This window comes from Ambystoma mexicanum, chromosome 4p, assembly GCF_040938575.1.
Source record: "Ambystoma mexicanum isolate Mex_15411 chromosome 4p, UKY_AmexF1_1, whole genome shotgun sequence".
Classification (NCBI taxonomy): domain Eukaryota; kingdom Metazoa; phylum Chordata; class Amphibia; order Caudata; family Ambystomatidae; genus Ambystoma; species Ambystoma mexicanum.
Genome location: NC_090927.1, coordinates 738,884,699 through 738,907,204, shown reverse-complemented (window position 1 = coordinate 738,907,204; position 22,506 = coordinate 738,884,699). Strand labels below are relative to the sequence as shown.

Sequence of the window (22,506 nt, the reverse complement as noted above, 5' to 3'; positions counted from 1 at the left end):
ACAAAAAAAATTGTTCTTGGGTGAGGCAGGACTTGCTGCAGCCACTTTGTGTCGAGCGTGATGCTCCTAGAACGTTGGGGGGCTGAGAACGAGGCTTCCAAAGTTTCCGTCGGGCCTGCGTGTAGGTTTGGAATGTTGGGGGTGTGAAAACGAGGCTCGGATGCTGCACGTGTTGATATGCAGCTCCGCTCGCGGGCTCTTCTCCTTTCCCCTCGTCGCCAGTGTGAAGTCGGGCCCCTGGTGGTGTGTGTGGGGCTCGACCTTGGGGGTAGGCCCGGCTCGGGCCTGGCTTGATGTGCCGCTGCGCATAAAAGAAAGACGCGACCACCAGCTGCGCTGCATAAACCCGGACTGGCGTTCTAACGCCAGTTCCGGTGATTCCTTTATTTCCGGGGTGTCACGTGACCCGGAACTAACTGGGCAAACTGGGCACGTGACACCACAGTATATGTCCTTGAAAGCACAGGGGCAAAAAACAGCAGTCCTCTTGATTTCCACGACACCATTAGTCTTGCCTCATGTAAAATAATGGATTCTGTCGTGGCCAGTTGGGCATGTCATGAGCATTTGTGAGTGCGTTCCTGACTGACAAATGTATGTACTAACTAGTATAAGAACCCTATTGTCGGCTTCCCCATGCTTAGCCTGACACGCACTTGTTATGAACAGGGAAAATGAGGATCTTTCTTGACCCTGCCTACTATGAACTGTTGCCAAAGGTGTTTCCGGTTAGGTATACATATCCACCCCTAAATGTATGCATGGAAGTCTGAAACAAGCATTTCTGATGATTTACCTTTTAAGAGATGCCATCACAGATGCACTCCTGCCACCCACATGGATGGCGGGAAATTAGGCTGCTGACAGAAGCCTGCGCGTGTCTGTGCCAGCCATGGTCTCAACACACAGGTCTGTGGAGAGTGATAGGTTGTGAAAACCTGTTAGCAGCGAACACTCCCTATTCACAGTGATCTCCTTTGAGAATCAGGGGATCTGAATGTACGGTTTTCTGGTCACAAGATGTGACACGCTCTTTCATCACCCCATGCTGCCAGATAGATTCCAAAATCGGGCACTTTGTAATTTCACTCGGGGTCAAAACAGGCATTCCTGGTTACCGTAGGTTCACAGCTTATCCTGGCCCTGGCTAGCACTCCATATTACGACTATTTCCACTATGAAATGAACACCTGCTGTCCCGAACAGACCCCAAACCTTTACCAACAATCCAGCTCTATTGAATAACAAGAAAAGTGTGTGCATATCTTGCCTCTGTACTGAGCCCTCAGTCTTGTAACTTACTCAAGTCTGGCAAATGCAGTCTTTCATAAATGCACGGATCTTCTAATTTGTCAGCCAATTGTATGTCAGTATGCTTTGGTTTGGTGACTGTACATTTAATGGATGTGAATTTACATCGAACAACTATTAGTTTGTTGTATTTGCACTGTTTTATATTACACTGTATTCTGTAAATACATTATTTTGCAATGCAATTCAATGATTTCCGAAATAGAAAACAAAAGCGACCGGCAGAACACTAACATACTGTTTTTTTTCACTCTCAAAAAATCTTTTCTTTATTTCCCTGTTTGTTCCAGCTAAACGAAATCTGATCGAAGTGTAGAGTTGGCTCACACTATTATGAGTGCTGAATAGAGTATGAAGAAAAGGAAAATAAACACAGGTTGCTGTAGAAGTCCACTTCTAAAATACCTATGACGACCTGCTGTTTTACATACAGAACATGAAAAAAGGCTGGAGAAAACAGTTGAAGTAAAAATGGCAGAAAAAAGGAGGACACAGGCCCAGGAACCAGTCTGCTGCAAACACTACGATAAGGTTGATTGCAGATATTATTATTATTCAGATGACTTTGACAGTTCATCTCAAACATCGGCTCCAACAACACCAAACTTCAGGTCTCAATCTGCTGACTTCAAGAGAACAAGCCTCAAACAGCAGAGGTCTACCAATCGTGATAAACAAGGTATGCTCAATAAACACTGTGTTTTCCAAACTTTTGCTATGACTACACAAATAGTATCAGTAGAAGAAGCGAAGCAGGCAAATTGGCAAAGTGCATCTGATATATTACGCGTATTTGTTTGTTCAAAAACACGAACTCTTGCGAGGATAATACCCTTGTAGGCTGCTAGGTCGTCTTCAGGAAGTTTCATAGCAACGGAAAACGGATCTTTCCGTTATAGGGAACAACAAACAGTCGTAATTGCCTCCTACGTGTGTGAAAGCAATTGCACCGTTGCTAAAATCGGAAAGGATGATATTGTAATCATTTAGGAGTGTTGTTTTATTCTAACATTCAGAGCAAATGCCTTAAGAGCAGCTAAGAGATATGCAGTTTGATTTATTTTTATACCTGCCAGTACTAAAATGGAAAATGTAAAGTCATGTTTCGATATGTTTTTTAAAGGGTGAGGTGGAGGTTAGTGAAGGGAGGGCAGCAGTGTTCCATTTCTGTATTAATATTCGTCCTACTTTTTTGGATGGACAAACAGATTAAGCACATTGATAGATGGGCTGGTGAATGGATCTTACATTCGTTATTGCCCTGTGTTTTATGGTATGCTGATGTGTCTCTTGTTATGATGTGTGAGCAGTTGTAATGTATTGCTTTGCTAACTATGCAGATACGATTTGTGTGGTTAGCAATTTTTCCCTCGTTAGGTATTTGGGTGATATCTTATGTTAAGGGTTCTTATACTGCACACTGTTGCCATCTCCATGGTTTCTTGGCGCTCTGGCTGATCTGTAAGGCAAGGAGTGAGGCGGGTAAGTTAATAGGACTGAGCGTGGGAAAAAAAGCAAGAGACCTGTGAGGTGCTGTTTGCAGATTCAGTTTGGTGACATGTTTTTCGGTTATGGTAGCCGCCATGTGGTGTTGGGCGAGACTATTTGTGGTTTGTATCGTCGTCGTTGTGGTGGTGGTGTGAAGTGCGTTCAGTTTGTTGTGCTGTACAGGTATGGTTACGTTTAGTTCAGAGTTTGAGAGGTGTATGCAGAAGGGTGAGTTTGGGGGAACCCTATTTATATTTATCTGGTGTTTAGGCTGAGGCTAGTGCCCAAAAATAAATATTGCAAAACTGAAAGGCTAGGCAGTCTGTGAGAGACCGCAGCAGCAGCAATCGGGCACTACATGTTTTTTTTTTCCTTTCTTCCTCAGGAGCCAGTTCCAACTTCAGAGCCACAAACAAAACCACCAAGTGATGGCCATGTCAAGTCCCACGGGTTTCTGGTGAGGGTCCGGGGGAGGGGGTTGTTTGTCCCTACACATTATACCGTGGAGGACCATTACATAAAACCCATGGGTCCTGTTATTGGTGAGTCAGGGATTCTGCTTCCCCCATTCTCCATTTTCCACTTCGTACCCTCCCTTAGTGCAGGTTCGCTCTCCTTCCCTGATGGAGGTGATTGAGAAGCTTCTCTAGATGGGGGCAATCAAACCCATCCTCCTTATGTAGAGAGGTCAGTGTTATTACGGTATTAGCCAATTTGATCTAAAACAATTGACCTAATGACTAATTTGGTCGAATTTTGCATGGGCGATTTGCGCTTCGGGCCAATTTGGTCGCATATATTGCAAAATAACACTGGAGGACAGAGGTTGCGGGGTTGTTCCCCTCTCCCCATGGTTGGTATTCTGGTGGTACAGGGGTGTCCCCCGCTTCGTTAAAATTTCAGTTTGCCACAAACAAAAACAATTCAGGCAAACATACCCAAAACAGTTATTACTCTTGAGTTTTTAAAATGCCCAAATCCAAACAAGCATTCCTGCACCACATACTCAATTCTCTCAGGTTTGCGCTTACACCTCACCACAGAAAAGATCAAGATGATCATCCCAGCACAGATCCAATCTGCTTTTCAACAGGCAGATTGGATCGAGGAAATTGGGGGAGACGCTTCCTGTTGGGCTAGGGACGTGAGCCGACTTCGCAATACCCTCCCTAGTGGTAGAGGCAAGTGGGACCTCACAGGGAGAGATTCCCCTTTTGGGGACAAGGACTCCCATTCCCATGAGGAACTCCCTCAGGCTGCACATATTGTGGCCTACATGAAATGTTTTGATGTACTATTTAAGTGAGTTATCAGGACTGCAATGTAGAAACCACAATAACAGAGTATCAGTACTGAGACGAAGAAACTCCTAATAGATATGCTACTCTTATGGAAACAAATCATGTCTCTTTAAATCAGAAGGTCCGATCCACTGAGATGAGTACGTGGCTAATGCTGCACTCAGCGAGAGACGTCGGAAAAGGGGATGAAAGGGAGAGAGCGATCCACATATGCAAGCCAGGGGAGGCCCTAAGATGCATCCATCTTGACGGAGAAGGAAATCCGGAAGCTGGCCAGTTTTGAACTCAGCCAGCATCAAAGAACGGTACACCAGAGTTGCGGTGTACCTTAAATGTGAGAAAGCACAAGGGCAGGAACCTAAAAAGAGACGGTGGCCAGACCACGAGAGGCAGTTCATGGTGAACCAAGGGTACAAACAACTTTGCCGATACCACCAACCCGAGAAGCCTATGGGGTGTCCGGTCATGCAAGAGGGGACCGGAACACTGCGACAGAGACACGGGAAAGCACAATGAGAAAGACTCCTGGCAGAAAAAGGCGTTGGCAAGTTGTTAACAGAAAAAGGGGCTCCACAGAAGAAGGCTCCCAAAGATGTTCTGTCAAAGAAAAGCTAACGGAGAGAACGGGAATCCCGGGAGGACCCATGGAGATCATTATATTGCACAGTTAACTTGTCCCAGTAGCAAATATGAAACAGTTAAGTGTGAAGCAAGAAGATAAAAATATTGTTATTCTAGAGAAAGAACTGTTGAACAAGTGGATAATGAGAGAAGAGAAAATAAAAATAAAATACCCTGGGAAAAGGGGGAAGTAATTCGGCATATTATACAAAGTAAATATAGTGTTGAAGAGAAAACCAGAGAGGGCCAGAACCTACTGAAAGTAAGCAATTGAAGTACAACAAAGCTCAGAGAACTGCAACCAAGAAAGGTGAACTAGTAAGAGATCCCCGACAATGATCTCCAAAGAGAAGAGAAAACCCAATAATCCAATTAAGGAACTAAAAAGCTTAATCCAGAAGTCGGAGAGACTATTTGTGGATTATGTATTAAAGAGAGCCCAAGAACCCAACCAAGGAAGTGAAGAATTTTGGTGCAAGAAGTCAAGAAAGACTGTTGGCACTAAAGACTGGTGTTAGAAGTACCCTCGGGAGAAGGGAGTCATTCGCATTACTGGAGTTAATTTTTTTCATAGTGGTAGGTTCAGTAAGGATAGTTTTGGACAGCAGACATTCCTTTTGGACATTTCACAACTGACTGATCGGCACCTTAGTTAATAACATAGGTAGGGAACACCCATAGTGTTAGGGAAAGACAGGTGTTATCCTTTTATTTAATAAAAAACCTGGTATCGTGCCCTCCATGAGGACGTGTCCTTTGCCACGATACATACAGTCCAAACAGGACTCTTGATTAAAGTGAGTTTTGATTGACAGATAGTCTATAGACATCCGAGATCCCATGAGTTTATCAGTAGAAGAATTATAAAGGTTCCAAAAAGCACACTTGACAGCTATCTTCTTACCTTCCGTGTTTACGTGATGGAACCAAATGGCCTGGAAGGATAACTGCAGTAATGTTAGTATTACATGCGACAACTGTATTTTCATTGCTCCATCCCTAGCAATCAACTCTAGCAGGAGTACCCCATATTCATCCTCCAGTAGTTTCCCCCATGTTCAAATCCATAACATTATGGTTTTAATAGCTAGACATCCATCAATGACACAGACACCTCATTCCATATGTATGGGCATGCTGTCAAGTTGTGCCTTCTTTCCTCGCTGAGTACCTGTCTCATGAGTTGAGGATTTCCTCCTGACGTCGTCCAGGCTAAGGATTCCAATGTCTGGTAGAACGTGTGATGTTAAGAGCTAAGCCTGATGATATATATTTTTTAATGTTTAAACTGCTTTATGTAATTTTAATTGTATAAATGAGCATACTTGTACCTATCTATATTTATAAAAGTGAAAATGTGTAGTTGGCTGGGTTTGTGGGCACGTATTTATATCTGGTTCACGACAATATGTTCAAGTATCCATAATATACCATACTTCTTAGAGAAAGGAAGATGAGTCTTTCTGATTCATATCAAAAATGATTTATCTATAGTAGTTCAAACAAAAAGCTATCACTAATAATCCTTAGTGAGTCAGTCTGAGTCACTGCCCTGCAGCTGCACAGTGGAGGATCGTTTCTCTCTGTGTATTACAAGATTGGTTTCCTTGTAAGCACGAGTGGATTTTCTCCATGCCTTTGTGCATAATGTCATTTACAACCCACTGCTGAGTGGGCATGAACGCAGGACGTTCTGTTTTTCACCACTGACCACACCAATGAGACTCGCCCTGATGAAGGAAATTATTTCCGAAATGCATTGCCTTTTTTAGTCTAATACATGTGGATTGTGGCAACTGCTTCCTCACTAAGGATTATTAGTGATAGCTTTTTGTTTGAACTACTATGGATAAATCATATTTGATATGAATCAGAAAGACTCATCTTCCTTTCTCTAAGAAGTATGGTATATTATGGATACTTGAACATATTGTCGTGAACCAGATATAAATACGTGCCCATCTTGGGCCCCATATGAGAGCGGTTGTGTGACCCAGTATCATTACTTGGTCTCCAGCGTGTGTTGCAATTATAAGTCCGGGTGTCTCCAGACTTGTCACAGCCAGCTCCTTTTCAAATGGATGTATAGTCTTTTTTGAAACATTTGATTTTTACTTGAATATTCTGAACATTTTTGAATACATGGTGGTGCCCACTCTCTTCACTGTTTGTTGGCTGGGTTTGTGGCAAAGCGTTGTTCCTTATACAATTCCACACCATTTCACCAGTCTGTACCAAATGTTGCATAGTTACCTGTTAGGACCCTCCGAATACTGGCTACATGACATTTAGACACCCCACACCATTACGGAATTTCAGCGCAAGTCTGCATTTTTTTGTGGATTTGTTGTTTGGCAAAGTGTTGTTCCTTATACAATTCCACACCCTTTCACCAATCTGCTCCAAATTTCACAGTTACCTGTTAGGACCATCCAGACAGAGAGTCATCATGTCTGTCTACAGAACCCGTTCAGAGAACGGGTACTTTTGCTAGTGTATTATACAAACTAATCTTACAAATGTTCATTTGTTGGATTTGCAGTTTTAAAATATGATTTATTTTTGGCCGTATTTTCTGCGTTACTAAAATGTAATGTTTTATATGTGGTATATGCAAGTTGTAGAAAGCATACATGGGTGTATTTGATACTTTATCCGATTTATATTTATTTAGAAACAATATATTGTTTTATTTCGTACATGTGTATACACAAATATTTGAATGTAATAGGCTAATTATTATTAGAAAGTGACATCCAACATTTCAAAAAAGGGGATAAAGTGCAAATATTGAAGAGCAAATATTCACATATGTATAGTATATTGTAGAAAGAAAAGACATGTGTGCTATAGTACTTGTAACGATGAATGGAATGTATGATGTCAGATTGAGAATGCTGTGAGAGTGACTGGAATGTTTGTGTATGAGTGGGGTTCCAGCCCAGGCAGTTGGAGAGATGTAAACTGGGTGGTGGGAGCAGTGGGTTCCTGGGCTCCTGGGTTCCTTCCTATGCTTATACTTCATGTTACTTAAATAAAGGAACTTGTGAACAACCTACCTGAAGTGCCAAGGAGCATCCTTTCTAACATGGTTTTCATAAATATTAACCTTTTTAAAGTATGTCTTAATTGATGATACTTTAATATTTGCAGATGAGTAGCAGCATTTGTTTCTCCTACTGAAATTATTGTTCCACACTCCAAGCAACTTAAAAATAAATAAGCATACTCTAAATCGATGTGTGGTGATTCTGTGTACTTCTAATGATACCAATCTGATATTTTGTGGGACATTTTGAAGATACGGATTCATGTACTTTTTCAACTGTTACTTTCTATGATTTCTATTAATACTGTGTTTTTAATACTGCTAACTTCTGTAGAGCCAGCCTTTTCAGCTGAGTTTGTTTTTAGTTTATTTGTCTTAACATTGTTTAAATACACCTCCTCATGTTTATTTCGCATGTGTGACAAAATGACAGAATTTCCTGAATTATATTTTTGAGGTTTATCCCTTTTCAAATTTTCTTTGCAGATGGTGCAATTTAAAATGTTTGTATTACTGTCCGTATTATGGACACTTTGGTTTTGTGTTTTCTCGATAGGTGAACTTTGTAATGTACAAATCGAAAAGTATCAGTTATAGTTAAGTTATCATTTTTGCTTTTGTGAACCACAGCTCTTTTAATCCTTGAAATACCACTACTTGAAATACTTTTTCTTTTTTGTTCAGGTAATCCGAGTTTGCACTGTTGTAATACAATTAGGTATAAAAGGCAAACGACTTGTTTTATTTTTATGCATAGCAGAGGTTTCAACATTTTAAATACAAGTAGTAACAGTGTTAGGATGTATTTTTCTTTTTGCAGAATACATGGCTTGTAATAGTAGGTAAGATGTTTCTTTTTGGAGCCTCTGCAATGGAAGTTTGCACTTTTGAAATAGTACTAGGGAATTTGTGTTTTTTAGAATTTCTGCCATATGGACTGAATGGTACTAGGTACAGTATTCCTCATCATCACCCATTGTGCACTGCATTAAAGAATGTAAGTCAGGGGTATCTGGATACATCCTTCGTAGGGCATCCCATACCCATGCCCTTACCTCATCAAAGACTGCTCCATCATGTTCATTATCTGCAAGACTTACCCCAGCCCTTGCCCATATGTCTCCAGCCTGGACCCCAGCTATGGTGACCAGTAAACTCTTAAAGTCCCCTAGTGCTAAGGCTACCCCCTGCTGTTTGTTATTCAAATTCATAGATCCATTTACTAGCTCCATCTATAAGCTGGGGGAGAGCATTAATCCAATTATTTTTGTCCATTTGAGGCCATGGCACATACTGTGTTATCCTTACTTCTTTGTGTATTAGAAGCATCTGCATATCTGTTTTGTTTTCTACCCCCTTTAGAATTCTTCTGATCTTGAACTACCATGATTAAATCTCGTCTATTGCTTGGTCTGTCCTCCCCACTGCCTCTTTTGGCAGGAACGGGGTTCTCACTGCCTCCTCTCCTTGATCTCCTTCTTGCCCTGCCTCTTCATTATTTCTACTACCTTGATATTCCCATTCATTTTCCCTTGCTTGTTCTACTTTTTGTCCCAGGGCCGTCCATACCCTCTGCCCATCATCTTTTTCAACATAAACATTTCCTATTGCCCCAGGGTTAAACCTAAACAAAAAATCTCCTGACTTCCAATCCCCTGTTTTCTGCAATGGTACCCTTATTTCTAGTGATACTTCTTCAGGTTCTTGTAACCTGAGCAACCTTTCCTGCAATGCTCTTAACTCGCTGTCTATGTCTACTTGTGGACCCTCTAGGTACACCAATGCTACGGGCATATTAGAGCTTGTGGATGGGGTTATATGGAGGTGCAAAAGCTCTTGAGTCCCCCCTCCTAGTTGCTAATTCTGATAATCCTGTTGACACTCTCTACCTCTGGAGGCTTATAGGCTGTGTTTTTATACCCTACTGCAGGTTTAGGCGTTACGGGGTATATACCCTAACATTGGATCTCTTTTTCACCTTCCTGATCTTCCATATCCTTAACTAATTGACAGAGATCTAGAATCTCTTCTCTTTTTTTTTTAACTTGTTGCGTTCATATTTTGCTGCTACAAAAATTGACATTTTTCTAGCATGTTTCTGTTATGGGGACCCTGCTCTGGCCAGGAGCAGGACACCCCACCCCCCTTCCCTTTGTTTCTATTATCAATTGTTTATTTATTTTGTCACAATACAGTGGCAGAACCCTATGCATGTGTTTTATTGGAGGTTCTTCCTCCATAATGTTGTGCACGTCCCTAATGCTTCACTTAAACCCTATTGCTATGCTGCACATGCTTCAAAAATACAGATCAACCCACTTTTTCCCCCACCCCCTTTTTCTCACTTTGATTTCACCCACACACACACTGCGACTCATCCACCTTTCTTCCTTTTTTACCACAAAAGACAGCAAGACAAAATAATTGACTACCACCCAGGCCCATTCCTTATGCCGAGCCACTACTGTTGTAATACCACTTATTGCTTTTATCGTCATGTGAAGAATAATGTGTGGTACTACCTTCTCAACCTGTTATGGCTGAGGATCCCTTACTTCCCAGTCCTTATAAGCTGGGGATCCCTTTCATCTCAATATGCTGAGGTTCCCTTTCCATTATAAAAAGTAGAAAAACAGAAATGCGTGACCATTTCAATACATAACCCACCTCTTATCCTGAAATCCAATCCAATCTATCCTATCCAATCTTATTCCTTATCACCAAAAGTCCTATTTCATACTATATCACCAATACTGCATCACCAAAAACTCCTATGCCATAATACATCACCAAGTCCTATTCCATTGACCTCGTATTTCTCCACATCACCATAATACCATTCACATCACCATAATACCATTCACATCACCATAATATCACACATACCTGTTCCCATTTTTTTATCACTTGCAAGAGTATCGTTACCTGGGTGTGATTCACTTGAGTTTCCCTCTGTTACGAAGTCCCATGCTGGCCTGTAATTCTGGAGCCACGCCCTGCTTCAGTGAGCAGAAAGGATTTCTTTTCAAATGGCTTCTACTAAAGTCGCTCAGGATACATGGGTTTTTTGATTTAGGGGTCTGACCACTATAGTTGGGCGTAGCTGCCTGCCTAGGGCTTTGCAAAGTATGGGGGCAAGTAACTAAGTATCACATCGGGGTCACCACTGAAAGTGAACCCCAATTTACAGGAGCACCCCTTAAATATTTGGGGTACTCCCTGATCATGCTCAAACCCGAGTAAATGCACCCCTCTAGGGAATTAAGACCATGAGTCTATCTTTCAAGAGATAACAAACTTTAATCCTTACAGAGATGAGGATTGGGGGGGAATGGCAGAGGACTCTGCCATTCAGACCAGCATTCTGTCTTCCTTGGCTGCATTCACATCTTCCTGCCATTCTCTCAACTCTTAACTCAACAATTATATTTGATCTGGTCTAGTAATTCCTACAAAAAAACCTTGTTTTCCTAGTACTCTGTATGTCGTGCATTGAATCTATTTTAGTCTCCATTGGCTTGTGATGGACAGGAACAGCTGCTGAGTTACCTCATGCTTTCTGCTAGAGCTAGCCGGCCCCACACAATGCATGTAGTCTATTCTTAGCACAGGCTGAAATTTAATACTATTTTCATTTAGTGGCTGACCAAGCCTGCATGTGATTATTTTTGCATGAAAAAAGCTTTCTCGGTGCTATAGGGCTTAGAGAAGCCTTGTCCAATTGTAAAGCGATTGAGGGGTGCAGGAAGGCGCTAGCCAAAGTGCTAGCTCCTCCCCAACATGCTGCTCAGAAAGGGACGGTCTTATTTCTGATTTCATTGTTGTGTTGGGTGCCAGGAGGTGCAAGCACTCAGATTACTGTGCTTCCCTCTCGACGGCCATCTTGGAATACCCGTAAAGTTGATATTCTAATATCCATTTTTTCTCATTTTTTCTCCCCTTTTACTTTTTTTTCTTTTCCTTCATTTCGATTTTTATTTGGTTATTGTTTACTTTATTAATCCCCTATTTTTTTATTTGTTCTCTCCCAAAACATATTTTTTTTAAAATATATTTTTTGCTTTTCTATATTGTAACGTCATTATGATGGTAATCAATATCTGACAAATGAATGTTTGTTTTCTGGTCATCGTTTGACCATAGAAGATTTCTCCTTGCTGAACCTATTTTGTAAATTTGTATCCATTGTTTTTGTGGAAATATTGGCTTGGTTGTTATGTATGGACAATAATTGAATTAATACAAATGTTTATGGATAATGACATTTATATTTTGGAAATCTTGAATTAATGTGAAATAATGAAATTTAATCAGAGAATGTTTATTTGAATTGTTTTAAATACTGAATACTTAAGAAAAGCGCAATATCATCAGGAGGTGGGCGGGCGAGGCCCTGGGGGCCGGTTTCTGCCCACGCCTGTGCCGGCTTGTTTTTTTTAATACAAATATATTCATTTAAATTAAGCAGACTGCAGGCAAACACTGAAAAATCTACTTTCGTACCAATTACTCCTGAATCCAAAATGCACGTTCTATGCTGAACATACTCAAGACAAGGTATGCGGAATTTGGAGGCAGATGTTACGCGCCAAACCTGCCTTATTTGCCTCCTGTATTTCTCTGCGTCCTCTAACCTCACAGATTCTAAGCAATCGTTAGCTGTCTTTGTGCTTAAGTTACGTTTTCAGAAGCCTGCCCAAAAACATGCGTTCCATTTTTTTTTCCACTTTGTATTTATTGAGTTCATTCAGTAACAATACACATTTAATTCATTTAATTCTATAAAGGGTCCAGTCTGGACAACTTATAACACCCCCCCCCGACCCCTCACAACAAACCTTCCCCCCAAACAGTGAGCTACACTGGGTTCAATAAAACAAAGGTAAAGGGTACACCATGACTGGGACAAGGACTCAATACAAACAATGGCTGTTTAACAGCATACCTCTATCTGCAAGGTCCCAGACAAACACCAAACATCAGGCGTCATAGCTCATTCGAAGACCAAACCCCCACCCACCCTTCTATCATCAAGCTCCGTACAGGGCCCAAGATCTTAAAGTCTCAAAGCTGCACAGTCCATACTCAAAAGCACATTAGTCCAATCCTGCAAAAAAGATGACATGTTATCATTGACAATTGCTGCAAGCTTCTCATAAGTAAAAATTGACAAAAGTTTGTGAAACCATTCTGCCTTCGTTGGGCCCCGAGAACATTTCCACTTCTGGGCTAAAGCCATTCTCCCCGCCCTCAGCATCGCACTCATCACCCTGGAAAAAGGGAATTCCTCACACCCTGGCCTAGGGGTACCCAATAAAATCTCCATTGGATGAAGGGCAGGACAGGTTCCCAGGATGTCTTTGATCCAACTAAGTAACTCTGTCCAGTAGACCTGAATGACCGGACACTCCCACACATGTGGAACCAGGTTCCTCTACCAGCACAAGCCCTAGGACACCCTGGAGAAACTCCGGGAAACGTTTTAGACAGAGAGGCGGGCGGCCGGTGCCAAAAGTGGAGAATTTTAAAGTTATGCTCCATAGCTGCAGTATAGAGCTTCCCGCCAAAGATGGACCAGTAAACAGAGTCCCAAGCCCGCTCATCTAGGGTTGTGCCTAGTCTCTCCTCCCATGCACCCCTGAATGCCTGTCTACCCTCTAAGTCAGCCATAATTAAAACGTTATAGATTTTCGAGAGGGATCCCTTCCTAGACTTGGCCTCTACAAAGACTTTTTCAAAAGAGGTCAAAGGACGAGAGAGGGAGGCCACCCAACCTGCCTGAGTAAGAATCCCCTTACGCCGCAAGTAATCGAAAATGGAAGGAGGCCTCTCCGGAAGTAGTTCCAACAATTGGGAAAATTCAATAAAGCCTCTCTGGTCAAACAGTTGTGCAGCCATCTCAACCCCCTGGCCGACCACATCTGTGTCCCTCTAAAATCTCCGGCCCCCAAATCAAGCGGTGGTCCCCACAAGGAAGACAGGGGGGAGCGCCATGACGATAATGGCTTGTTGTCTCTACTTGGTCTCCATAACGCCCAAAGAACAGATAGAATTGGATGGGACCTAGCTGCAGCGGGCAGTGAATGAGGAGGGGCCCAGAGCAAGTCCCTAACCTTATGAAGGTGAACCTGCACATCATCAATATATGTCCAGTATGTCCTAAGGTCATCCCGCAAATGCTCTAGCATTACTCGCAGCTGAGCCACCTTGTAATACTTTTTGAAGTCTGGCAGGCCAAATCCCCCAAATGCCTTTGAGAAGGTCAAGGTACCAAACTTTATTCTAGCCCTCTTACCACCCCACGCAAAGCGAAGAAGACGCATTCGAAGAGACCCAAAAAAGGAGTCCGGAACGATACAAGGAAGAGAAGAGAAGAGATAAAGAAGTCTGGGGAGCACGTTCATCTTCACAGTAACCATGTGCCCAAACCAGGAGAGCGTCAGGGGAGACCACCTATCCATGTCGTTGCAAACCTTAGCCAACAACGGGGGAAAATTCACCTAAAAAATCTTGCTCAGATCCCTGGGAATATTGACGCCAAGATATCTAGTACTGACACTCTCTATTCGCATCCCAAACACCTCTGTTTTACCACGAATATCACTGTCACACTTAACCATGGGCATAATACAGGGTTTAGATACATTTATCTTGAGCCCGGAAAACTTTCCAAAACCGCATATCAGCTCCAACAACCGGGGTAAGGAGTCATTAATCCCAGACAGATACACTAGGATGTCATCTGCAAAAAGAGACAATTTAAAGTCCCCACATCGCACTCCTGCAATCGTCTCCTCCCGTCTGACCGCGATGGCAAAAGGCTCCATAGCCAGAGCATACAAAAGGGGAGATAGAGGGCACCCCTGACGAGTCCCTCTAGAGAGCGAAAAGCTCGGGGAGGTAAAGCCATTAACCAGAAGCCGCGCAGAGGGAGCATTGTACAGTGCCGAAACCCAGCCGCAGAACATGTGATCAATACCCATCTTCCGGAGCACCCTTCCCATGTAGGACAACTCTACGCGGTCAAAAGCTTTTTCAGAATCCAACGAGAGGAGATAAGCCCCGGACTCCCGTTTGGACACCTCATACATCAGGTCCACTGTTTTTCTAACATTGTCAGAACCCTGGCGTCTAGGAATAAAGCCCACCTGGTCTCCGTGAACCAAAGAGGGAATGAATCTAGACAACCTGGTCGCCAGGATCCTGGCCAATATTTTCATATCGACATTTAACAATGAGATGGGCCTATAGGATTGACATAACGAAGAATCCTTTCCCTCCTTCGGGATTACCACAATGAGAGCCGACATCATGGAAGGAGGAAGACCGCCAATATCCAAGGCCGCGTTATACACCTTAGATAAGTGCGGGGCCAACGTGGAACAAAATGTTTTGTAAAAGCGGACGGTGAATCCGTCATCTCCCGGAGCAGTACCATTCTTCAGAGATGCAATATCATCGATAACCTCTTGGGGAGAGATTGGAAGCTCCAAGGAGGCTGAGCTTTCTCGCGGTAGACAGGGGATTGGAAGCAACTAAAAAAACTGATCCACGTCTGACCCATCACCAGTATTCTCAGAAGCGTAAAGGCTTTCGTAGTACAATTTAAACTGTTCTGCAATTTGATCATCCCCAAGCAACTTTTCACCTCCCCGGCCGGATATAAAATTAACTCGCCTACTGTTACGAAGTTCCCTGAGTCTCCAAGCTAAAATCTTGTCCGCTTTTTCCCCTTTCTCCATATACTGCTGCTTCAGGAACGCAAGTTTCTTCTCCGTCTGCCCCACAAGAAGGGCGGATAGTTTAGCTCTAAGCTGTTGGAGTTTTTCCCGCTTATCCGGATCCATCTGCGCTCTCAACTTACCCCCTGGTTGGATAGCTAGAATCTGCTCCCTCAATTTTCGTTCCTCCCTAAATCTGTCCTCCTTCCTCCTAGCTCCCATTTCCATTAAAACACCTCTGATCGTGGCTTTGAATGCATCCCACACCCCTCTAACCTCCACCTCCCCATTGTCATTTAAGGAAAAAAATTTGACGATAGAATCTAGAAGAGACTGCCGTAGTTCCCTATCCTGTAGGAAAGAATCATTACATATCCATCGTGACTTGCCCCGGGCCATCGGGGGAATCCCCAAACGGACACGAACCAAGTCGTGATCGGACCATGGGATGGACTCCACCCTGAAGTCTGAAATGTACTCATGAATCGAGTAGTCAACTAGTTCATAATCAATCCTAGAGAACGATTGATGCACGGAGGAAAAATAGGTGTAGAGAGGATCTCGATTACCAACAGCGGGGTGAGCATCGAAAAGACCCAAGTTCTCATTAACCTTTCGGAAAGAATCAACCAACCTCCTTTGGGATCTAAGGTCAAGGCACGGGCTAGGAGATTTCCTGTCTATCCGGACTCAACACCATATTAAAATCTCCCCCTACAATTATCGCCCCCTCTGCAAAATCCCTGATCTTCCCGCCCATCCCCTGCCAAAACACACCTTGATCTTCATTCGGTGCATACACTCCCACAAAGGTGAACAACCTACCCCTCACCTCCCCCTTAACCATGACAAAATGCCCCTCCGGATCTGCTCTATGAGTCCTAGGAGAGAAATGCACTTCTGGAGAGACCATGAGCACAAACCCCAATTTTTTTGCCCCATATGACGCCCGAAATAGGTGCTGAATAGCCCTGGATTTGAAGGCGGGCTCCCTCCCCTTAACCCAATGGGATTCCTGCACAAAGAGAAAGTGTAGTTTTAACCGGAGAAACTCTCTGAGCACCAGCGACCTCTTCGTCGGAGAGTTCAAACCTCGCCCATTTAGAGACCGCACTGACAGAGAATGAACAAACTCATTCATGAAGACAGCCGTAAGACCACGTATAAGCCCTGTCCCCAGACCATGGTGCCCACAACAAACTCAGGAAAAAACAAGTTGAACCCAACAATCATGGTAGCTCCAAACACCCACCCACCCTTCCCACCCAACCCCAACCCCCCCACCCAACTCTTGAGCGCCTGAAAGGACTGCGACATCCGACTGTCGAGCTTTCAGACCACCAAGGATCGCCTCCACCAGGGTGAAAAACTAATCAAATCACACCATTTTCTGCCCCCCCCCCCCTCATCCTAAGGAGAAAGAGAAGATAGAAAGGTTACAAAACGGTTCCCCCCAGCAACCAACCAAGTCATGAAGAGACTAAGATCAGGCTTCAAACTCGCTTCATCTACCACAGGCACATTTCAATAACAGAACCATAAGGAGGTCACTGAAGGTTCTACCCCCCACTCAAGTCGCTGCTTGTCCCAGGGATGTGGGCGCTATCTTCCTGTACTTCCTATGACCCCGAACTCGCCGCCGCTCCAGAGACTGCGAGGAATCTTTATGTGGACCCCTAGCGGGATCGTCATCCAACTTGACATGTTCCTGGGGGGGATCACTCAGCAGCTCATTCATCGCTCTCCTGATGTCAGCCTCTGAGATGAGGACATGTCTATCTCCGTCAAGTTCAAAGGAGAGAGAGAACGGGCGCCTCCACCTATAACGCACTCCTTTAGTCTGCAACCATCTCGTTAATGGCCCACAAAGTCTCCGGCGTGCAAGTGTGAACGCAGAGAGGTCTTGGTAAAAATGGAGATCTTGGCGCCATTCCAGACAGTCGTACCTCTTTTACGAGCCAGCTCCAATATCTTGCTCTTCTCCCCATAGTAACGAAACTTCACCAGGACGGAGCGAGGGCCCCCAACACGGCCCCCCGCCCTGTGGGCTCTGTCGATGGTAGGGACATTAGTGTTCTCTCCTCCAAACAAAAGGCTTATAATTTCTTTGACCTTTCGCTCAATGTCCGCCTGTGCCTCCCCCTCCTGCTCTGGTATGTTAAGGAACCTCAAGTTAGAGCGTCTCTCCCGGTTCTGCAAGTCGTCTAGCTTAAGCGCAATCTTTTCCTCCCTTCTCTCAAGCTCCGCCAGCCGTAGGTCGAACTCAGTCTCAAAGAGATCCGCAGAGGACTGGTTAGCCTCAAGGGCTGGACCCGGTCCTCCACATTGTCCACCTTCTTATCTAGGGAATCTAGTCTCTTCCCTATGTCCGCTCGAAAACCTAGGATCTCCTCGAGGAGAGCTTCCATACTGCGGCTCATATCCTGGGTGTCTACATCTTCCGGCCGACCAGAATCATGCATAGTGTTGTCCTCCCTCGAATCCTGAGGTCACCTTCGGAATCTCTGTAGCGTCCTAACTCTGTGCATCCACAGTCATTCTACAGGATAATAACTAGGGGCCAAGCACCCAGGTAAGTCTCCCTTAAGAACGGCGCTGAAAAGCTAGTCCAGTTCAACACAGACCCTCCAGGTGCCCGGTTAATTTTCTAATGGGAGAAGTAAAGAATAAAGGGACCAAGGCAAACCTTCTGCCTACAGTGCCAGCGCGCTCCTCTAGATTAAGATGGCACCGGCCGGAGCCCGGAGGGACCAATATCTCAATTCTGGCCAAATTTGTTCAGAGCCCACAGGACCGGGGGGACTCTGATACTGGGGAGCCGCAAGAAAGCAGGCCACGATGTGGGGACACAAGAAATGCCACAATGTCTGAAAGTAAGTGCCCCCAGGGGAAGGACCGGGGCTTCACTCCCACCTCCAGGCCCCAGCAACTCCTCCTCAGCCTGAGCCCCACAAGAGGTCCCTTCCGTGGCTATCACCAGAACAATGTGAGAGGGAGACAGGCACCGATGATAATGCACACAGAAGCTCCCGAGAGATCCACCATAAAGAATCCACGAGCCACAAGCCCCCTCGGAGCTGTGCTCCACAACGTCCGCGATCTTCACCTCCCCAGGGACCAAGAAGGGGAGCGTAACCACGGAGAGCGCTCCCGACACACTTGCCACCTCTCAGACGGAAGGCCACACTTCAACCCTGCCTCCGGCCAACGTCTGTCAGGAGTCTCAGTCTGCAGCTCCCTCTGCTTACAGTTCGCCACCTACGGCAGCATGATGTGTCCGTCCACCAATGTGCCGCTCTGCCGAGTTGGGGGGAGGGGCACACCGACACGGCCGATAGCCCCCAGCTATTCTCCAGCCCCTCCCCCACCGCCGAGTCACTGCACACCACGCGGCTCCCTCGCAGAGAATCAGACCCAGCACAGACCACCTCCTCTCGGGTCCACCCGGAGTCACACTCACCCAGCACTCCAGGGCACCAGGTCCTCCCTCGCAGTCCTCTTCACCACTTTAGATAGTGCCCCGGAGGGCTGAGGCACACTTTGCACCAGGCAGGGGGGATCACAGACCCGGCCGATTGCCCGCCTGGAACTCTTCAGCCCCTCCCCCACCACCAAACCACTCCAACCTGCGCGGTTCCCTTGTCGGGGCTCAGGCTCAGCCTGGAACGCCTCCTCCTCGCGCTGCCTCAATCCCCGCACTCCCGGCACTGCAAAACACTGGTTCCACGCTCAGTCCACTCTCCACCACCTCGGACAGCACCACGGGGGGGGGTCAAGGCGCCGTTCAAGCAGGGCGGGGGGGGCAGAAACGAAAATAGGCCGTCCTGTGGAGGAGATTGGCTGAGGGACTTTAGCTCATCTCAGCGCCCTCTGCTGGCTCAGTGCGTTCCATTTTGCCCATTTTCTTTTTACATTTCTGTCACGCTCCAACACTGCAGACGCTAATTGCGTCTTGTTGCCCAGAGACGGGCCACTACAAGTTGCATAGGTACACACTAGTTTTAAGATAAGTTTTCTTTCACTGAATCTCTCTCACTCTTGACAGCAGAGCTATAAAATATAGTGTTGGTGGCTGGAGCTGAAAAGAGACAGTACGCCGCCAGGTAGGTGCTTTGTATTGGAGGGGAGGGGGGGGTATTTGTGGGGAGAGACTGAATGAAAGGGGAGCATAGTTCCACTACTTTTTTGGTACACTTTGACGGTGAACACAAGTATAATGTTTAGTAGTAGCTAGTATTGCTGCTAGCCAACAGGAGAGCAGCGTATGTAGATGAATATTGATTCAATGGCCATGGTGTCTGTGGCTGGCACTCGGAAGGCTTGGATACTCCAAGCGCAGTGCTCGAATACAGAATACCCGAGCAAATAGTACATACCTATGCACCTTGTAACACAGTGGCCTGTCTCTATGCACCAAGACGCGACTAAAGTCTGAAGAAGTGCTAATTGTTCTGCTCGGTAATTTTTCCCCACAGCATGAAGCTCCACCCACCCCTCCCCGTTCTAATCACCACTCCACTAGCCCTCTTAGGAGACATGCCAAACGCGATACCTCAACCCCTGTTTCTCACACACGATACAGGGATTCCCCAAAGATACTCATTTGGAAACTCCACAATGACACGGGTTTGACTTCCGCAGATCAGTCAGTCATGTGTGAAATTTACAAAAGCAACTGACACGTGAGTGACGTAGCAAACAGATCCCCTCTCCTCTGATGATAGTACTTGGGCTATAGTGGCTTTCTCATATTACCCACATCAAAGCTATTTGCCTCGTTGCTTACCCCTATGTTTTCATTTTCCTACTCGGTCTTAGTTAAGTCTGTCTGTTCTTGCGGCACTGACTTTACCCACTCAACCTTTTTCTCGCTGTCCTTGCCTCCTTTTTATCCCTCAGGCAGCGATCTGGCTGCCTCCCTGTAGGGGGGCTCACAGTTCGCCTCTACACAGGCAAGGCTCTGCTTGTGACCACTACAGTGTTGATGTGCGCAACATAAAAAACACAAATAGCGTAACATAACAGACTCATGACTGTACTGTACAAAGAGCAGTGCATGCTTTTCTGGGACCATCATGATGCGTGATGACAGAGGTGTGTGTGGCCTTGAATGCCTTCGAACAGCAGTCAGCCCAGGGGCTGTGAATTGCTTGCATGTGATGTCAGTACTTTAACTAGTTGTCTTCCATTTTGGTCTCGGCAAAGTGCCCAAAGCGACCCGAAGAATAGGTTCTCAGGTCTAAACCTGTTAACATGCCCGCTTCACCTATCTTCAGTCTCCGATAGATAAAAGGCAGCCCACTTAAAATCTGGTAATAACGTTGTGTCATGTGCTTGTGCATTTTTTAAATGCCTTTAAAGGGTGTAAATACATCGTACATGCCAACTATATGCCATTTCCGCTGTGTTGTTGAAAGAATGTGCTTTCATGCATTTCCCTCTGGTCTCTGTGAGCCAAATGACGGTAAAAGAGTTCTTCAGAAGTGGGGGTTGTGGTGCTGCCCCTTCCCTTTAAGGGATCAGCATGCGGCGGAGTGACGTTGCACTCCGCCACGTGCCTATAAATAAACTGGGCATTCCCGGCCGCGTCAGAGCGACCGGGGATCCCGAACTGCATACTACGGTCTCTGTGTGGGTCTGTAACGGGACTGGGGTTTACGGCAACGTGCATGGCCTTGACTGACCCACAACAGTGGCAACGAGGTTGCATCAATACCGGGCACGGCAGTGAAGAAAAAAGTGAAATCTTTCCTCATTTGAGGTAGTTTTTCACTATTTCCATGCCGCAGAAAGGGAAAGGAACACGCGGTTCGACGGCCATTTTGATGATCAGACCTGGGATGGTCACAGCCCTATAAAAGGGTGCCCGTGCGCCATCCATGCCAACTTTTTGGATATTTCAGCAGCGGGCAGCTGTATCTGCACGCACTGCACGTCGAGAGTTCCATTTTTGAATTTTGGAGTGCAACATTTCGTCAAGTTGAGGTGAGGTGCTGGGGGAGACCTGCTGTTTCTTTGTTGGTCCCCTAGGCCCAGCCAGCTTAATATTTGGACCCACTGGGACTTATCAATCATCTTCTGTGATTCTCCTGCCACACCCTTCTTGCGTGTTTGGACTGACATGCTGCACATGCCCCCAGGACTTTATTTTTCTCGGTTTTGGAGGGGGTGAAGAACAAAGGAGTCTGCTATTTCATCCACTTCATCTGGAAGAAGACTGTTTGGGTGAGTTGCGGCCCCATCTGTAATTTAGGCGGGGTGCCTGTGCGCTCACAGCCATGAACGATCAGACTTACCAAGGTGTGCCTGCGCTTGTGCCTCCGCCCCCTGTGCCCCAAATGATGGCCCTGATGAGACCACCAGGGCGCTACAACTAATTCCTGTGTTTGACATCTCGGGTGCCACGTCCAGCCTGGGGTCCCGATGCAAAAGGTGAATAGACCGGTTGGATATGTACTTTTGAGCTACCATGGAAACAAATGATGACAGTAAGCTGGCAACCCTTTTGTATTCTGCTGGGCCTGCGGTACACAAGGTCTTTGAATCCTTTCAACCTGCGGACACCTCATACGATGCGGCAAAGGCTGCTCTTCACAATTACTTCTTGCCCCTTGCAAATGTTGACTATGAACGCTTCATGATGAGGTCTACCCGTCAGAATGACAATTAAACACTGGACAACTTTTATGACCGACTGCGCCGGCTGTCAGTGACATGTCCCTGGGACAACCCTGACACGATGGTCAGAGACTAGCTGATCCAGGGTTGTGCATCTGGCAAGCTACGCAGACAGGTACTGCAGGAGCCAGACATCACCTTGCCCCACATCATTGAGCTGGGAAGATGCCAGGAAGTTTCTGAGGTGAGGGCATCCAGGATGGAGGCCCGGGGTACGTCCTGGCAAAGCAGAAGCGATGTGTGCCAAAGGCCGTGGCACAGGTGGCAGAGGTGCCAGGAGGACAGGGGGCAACTTCTGTGACCGTGGTGGAAGGTCAGGAGACTCATGCCTCAAGTG

The 22,506-nt window shown here is 45.5% G+C and overlaps 1 protein-coding gene across 1 annotated transcript in view; it reads left to right on the top strand.

The window, feature by feature from the left end:
- LOC138453438 (lebercilin-like) overlaps window positions 1-22,506 on the top strand; it is a 1,169,225-nt gene that overhangs the window by 243,951 nt on the left and 902,768 nt on the right. Inside the window, exon 2 of the mRNA XM_069606292.1 lies at window positions 1,602-1,990. Coding sequence (XP_069462393.1) covers window positions 1,783-1,990 — 208 coding nt within the window. The 5' untranslated portion in view covers window positions 1,602-1,782. The remainder of the gene's footprint in view (window positions 1-1,601; window positions 1,991-22,506) is intronic.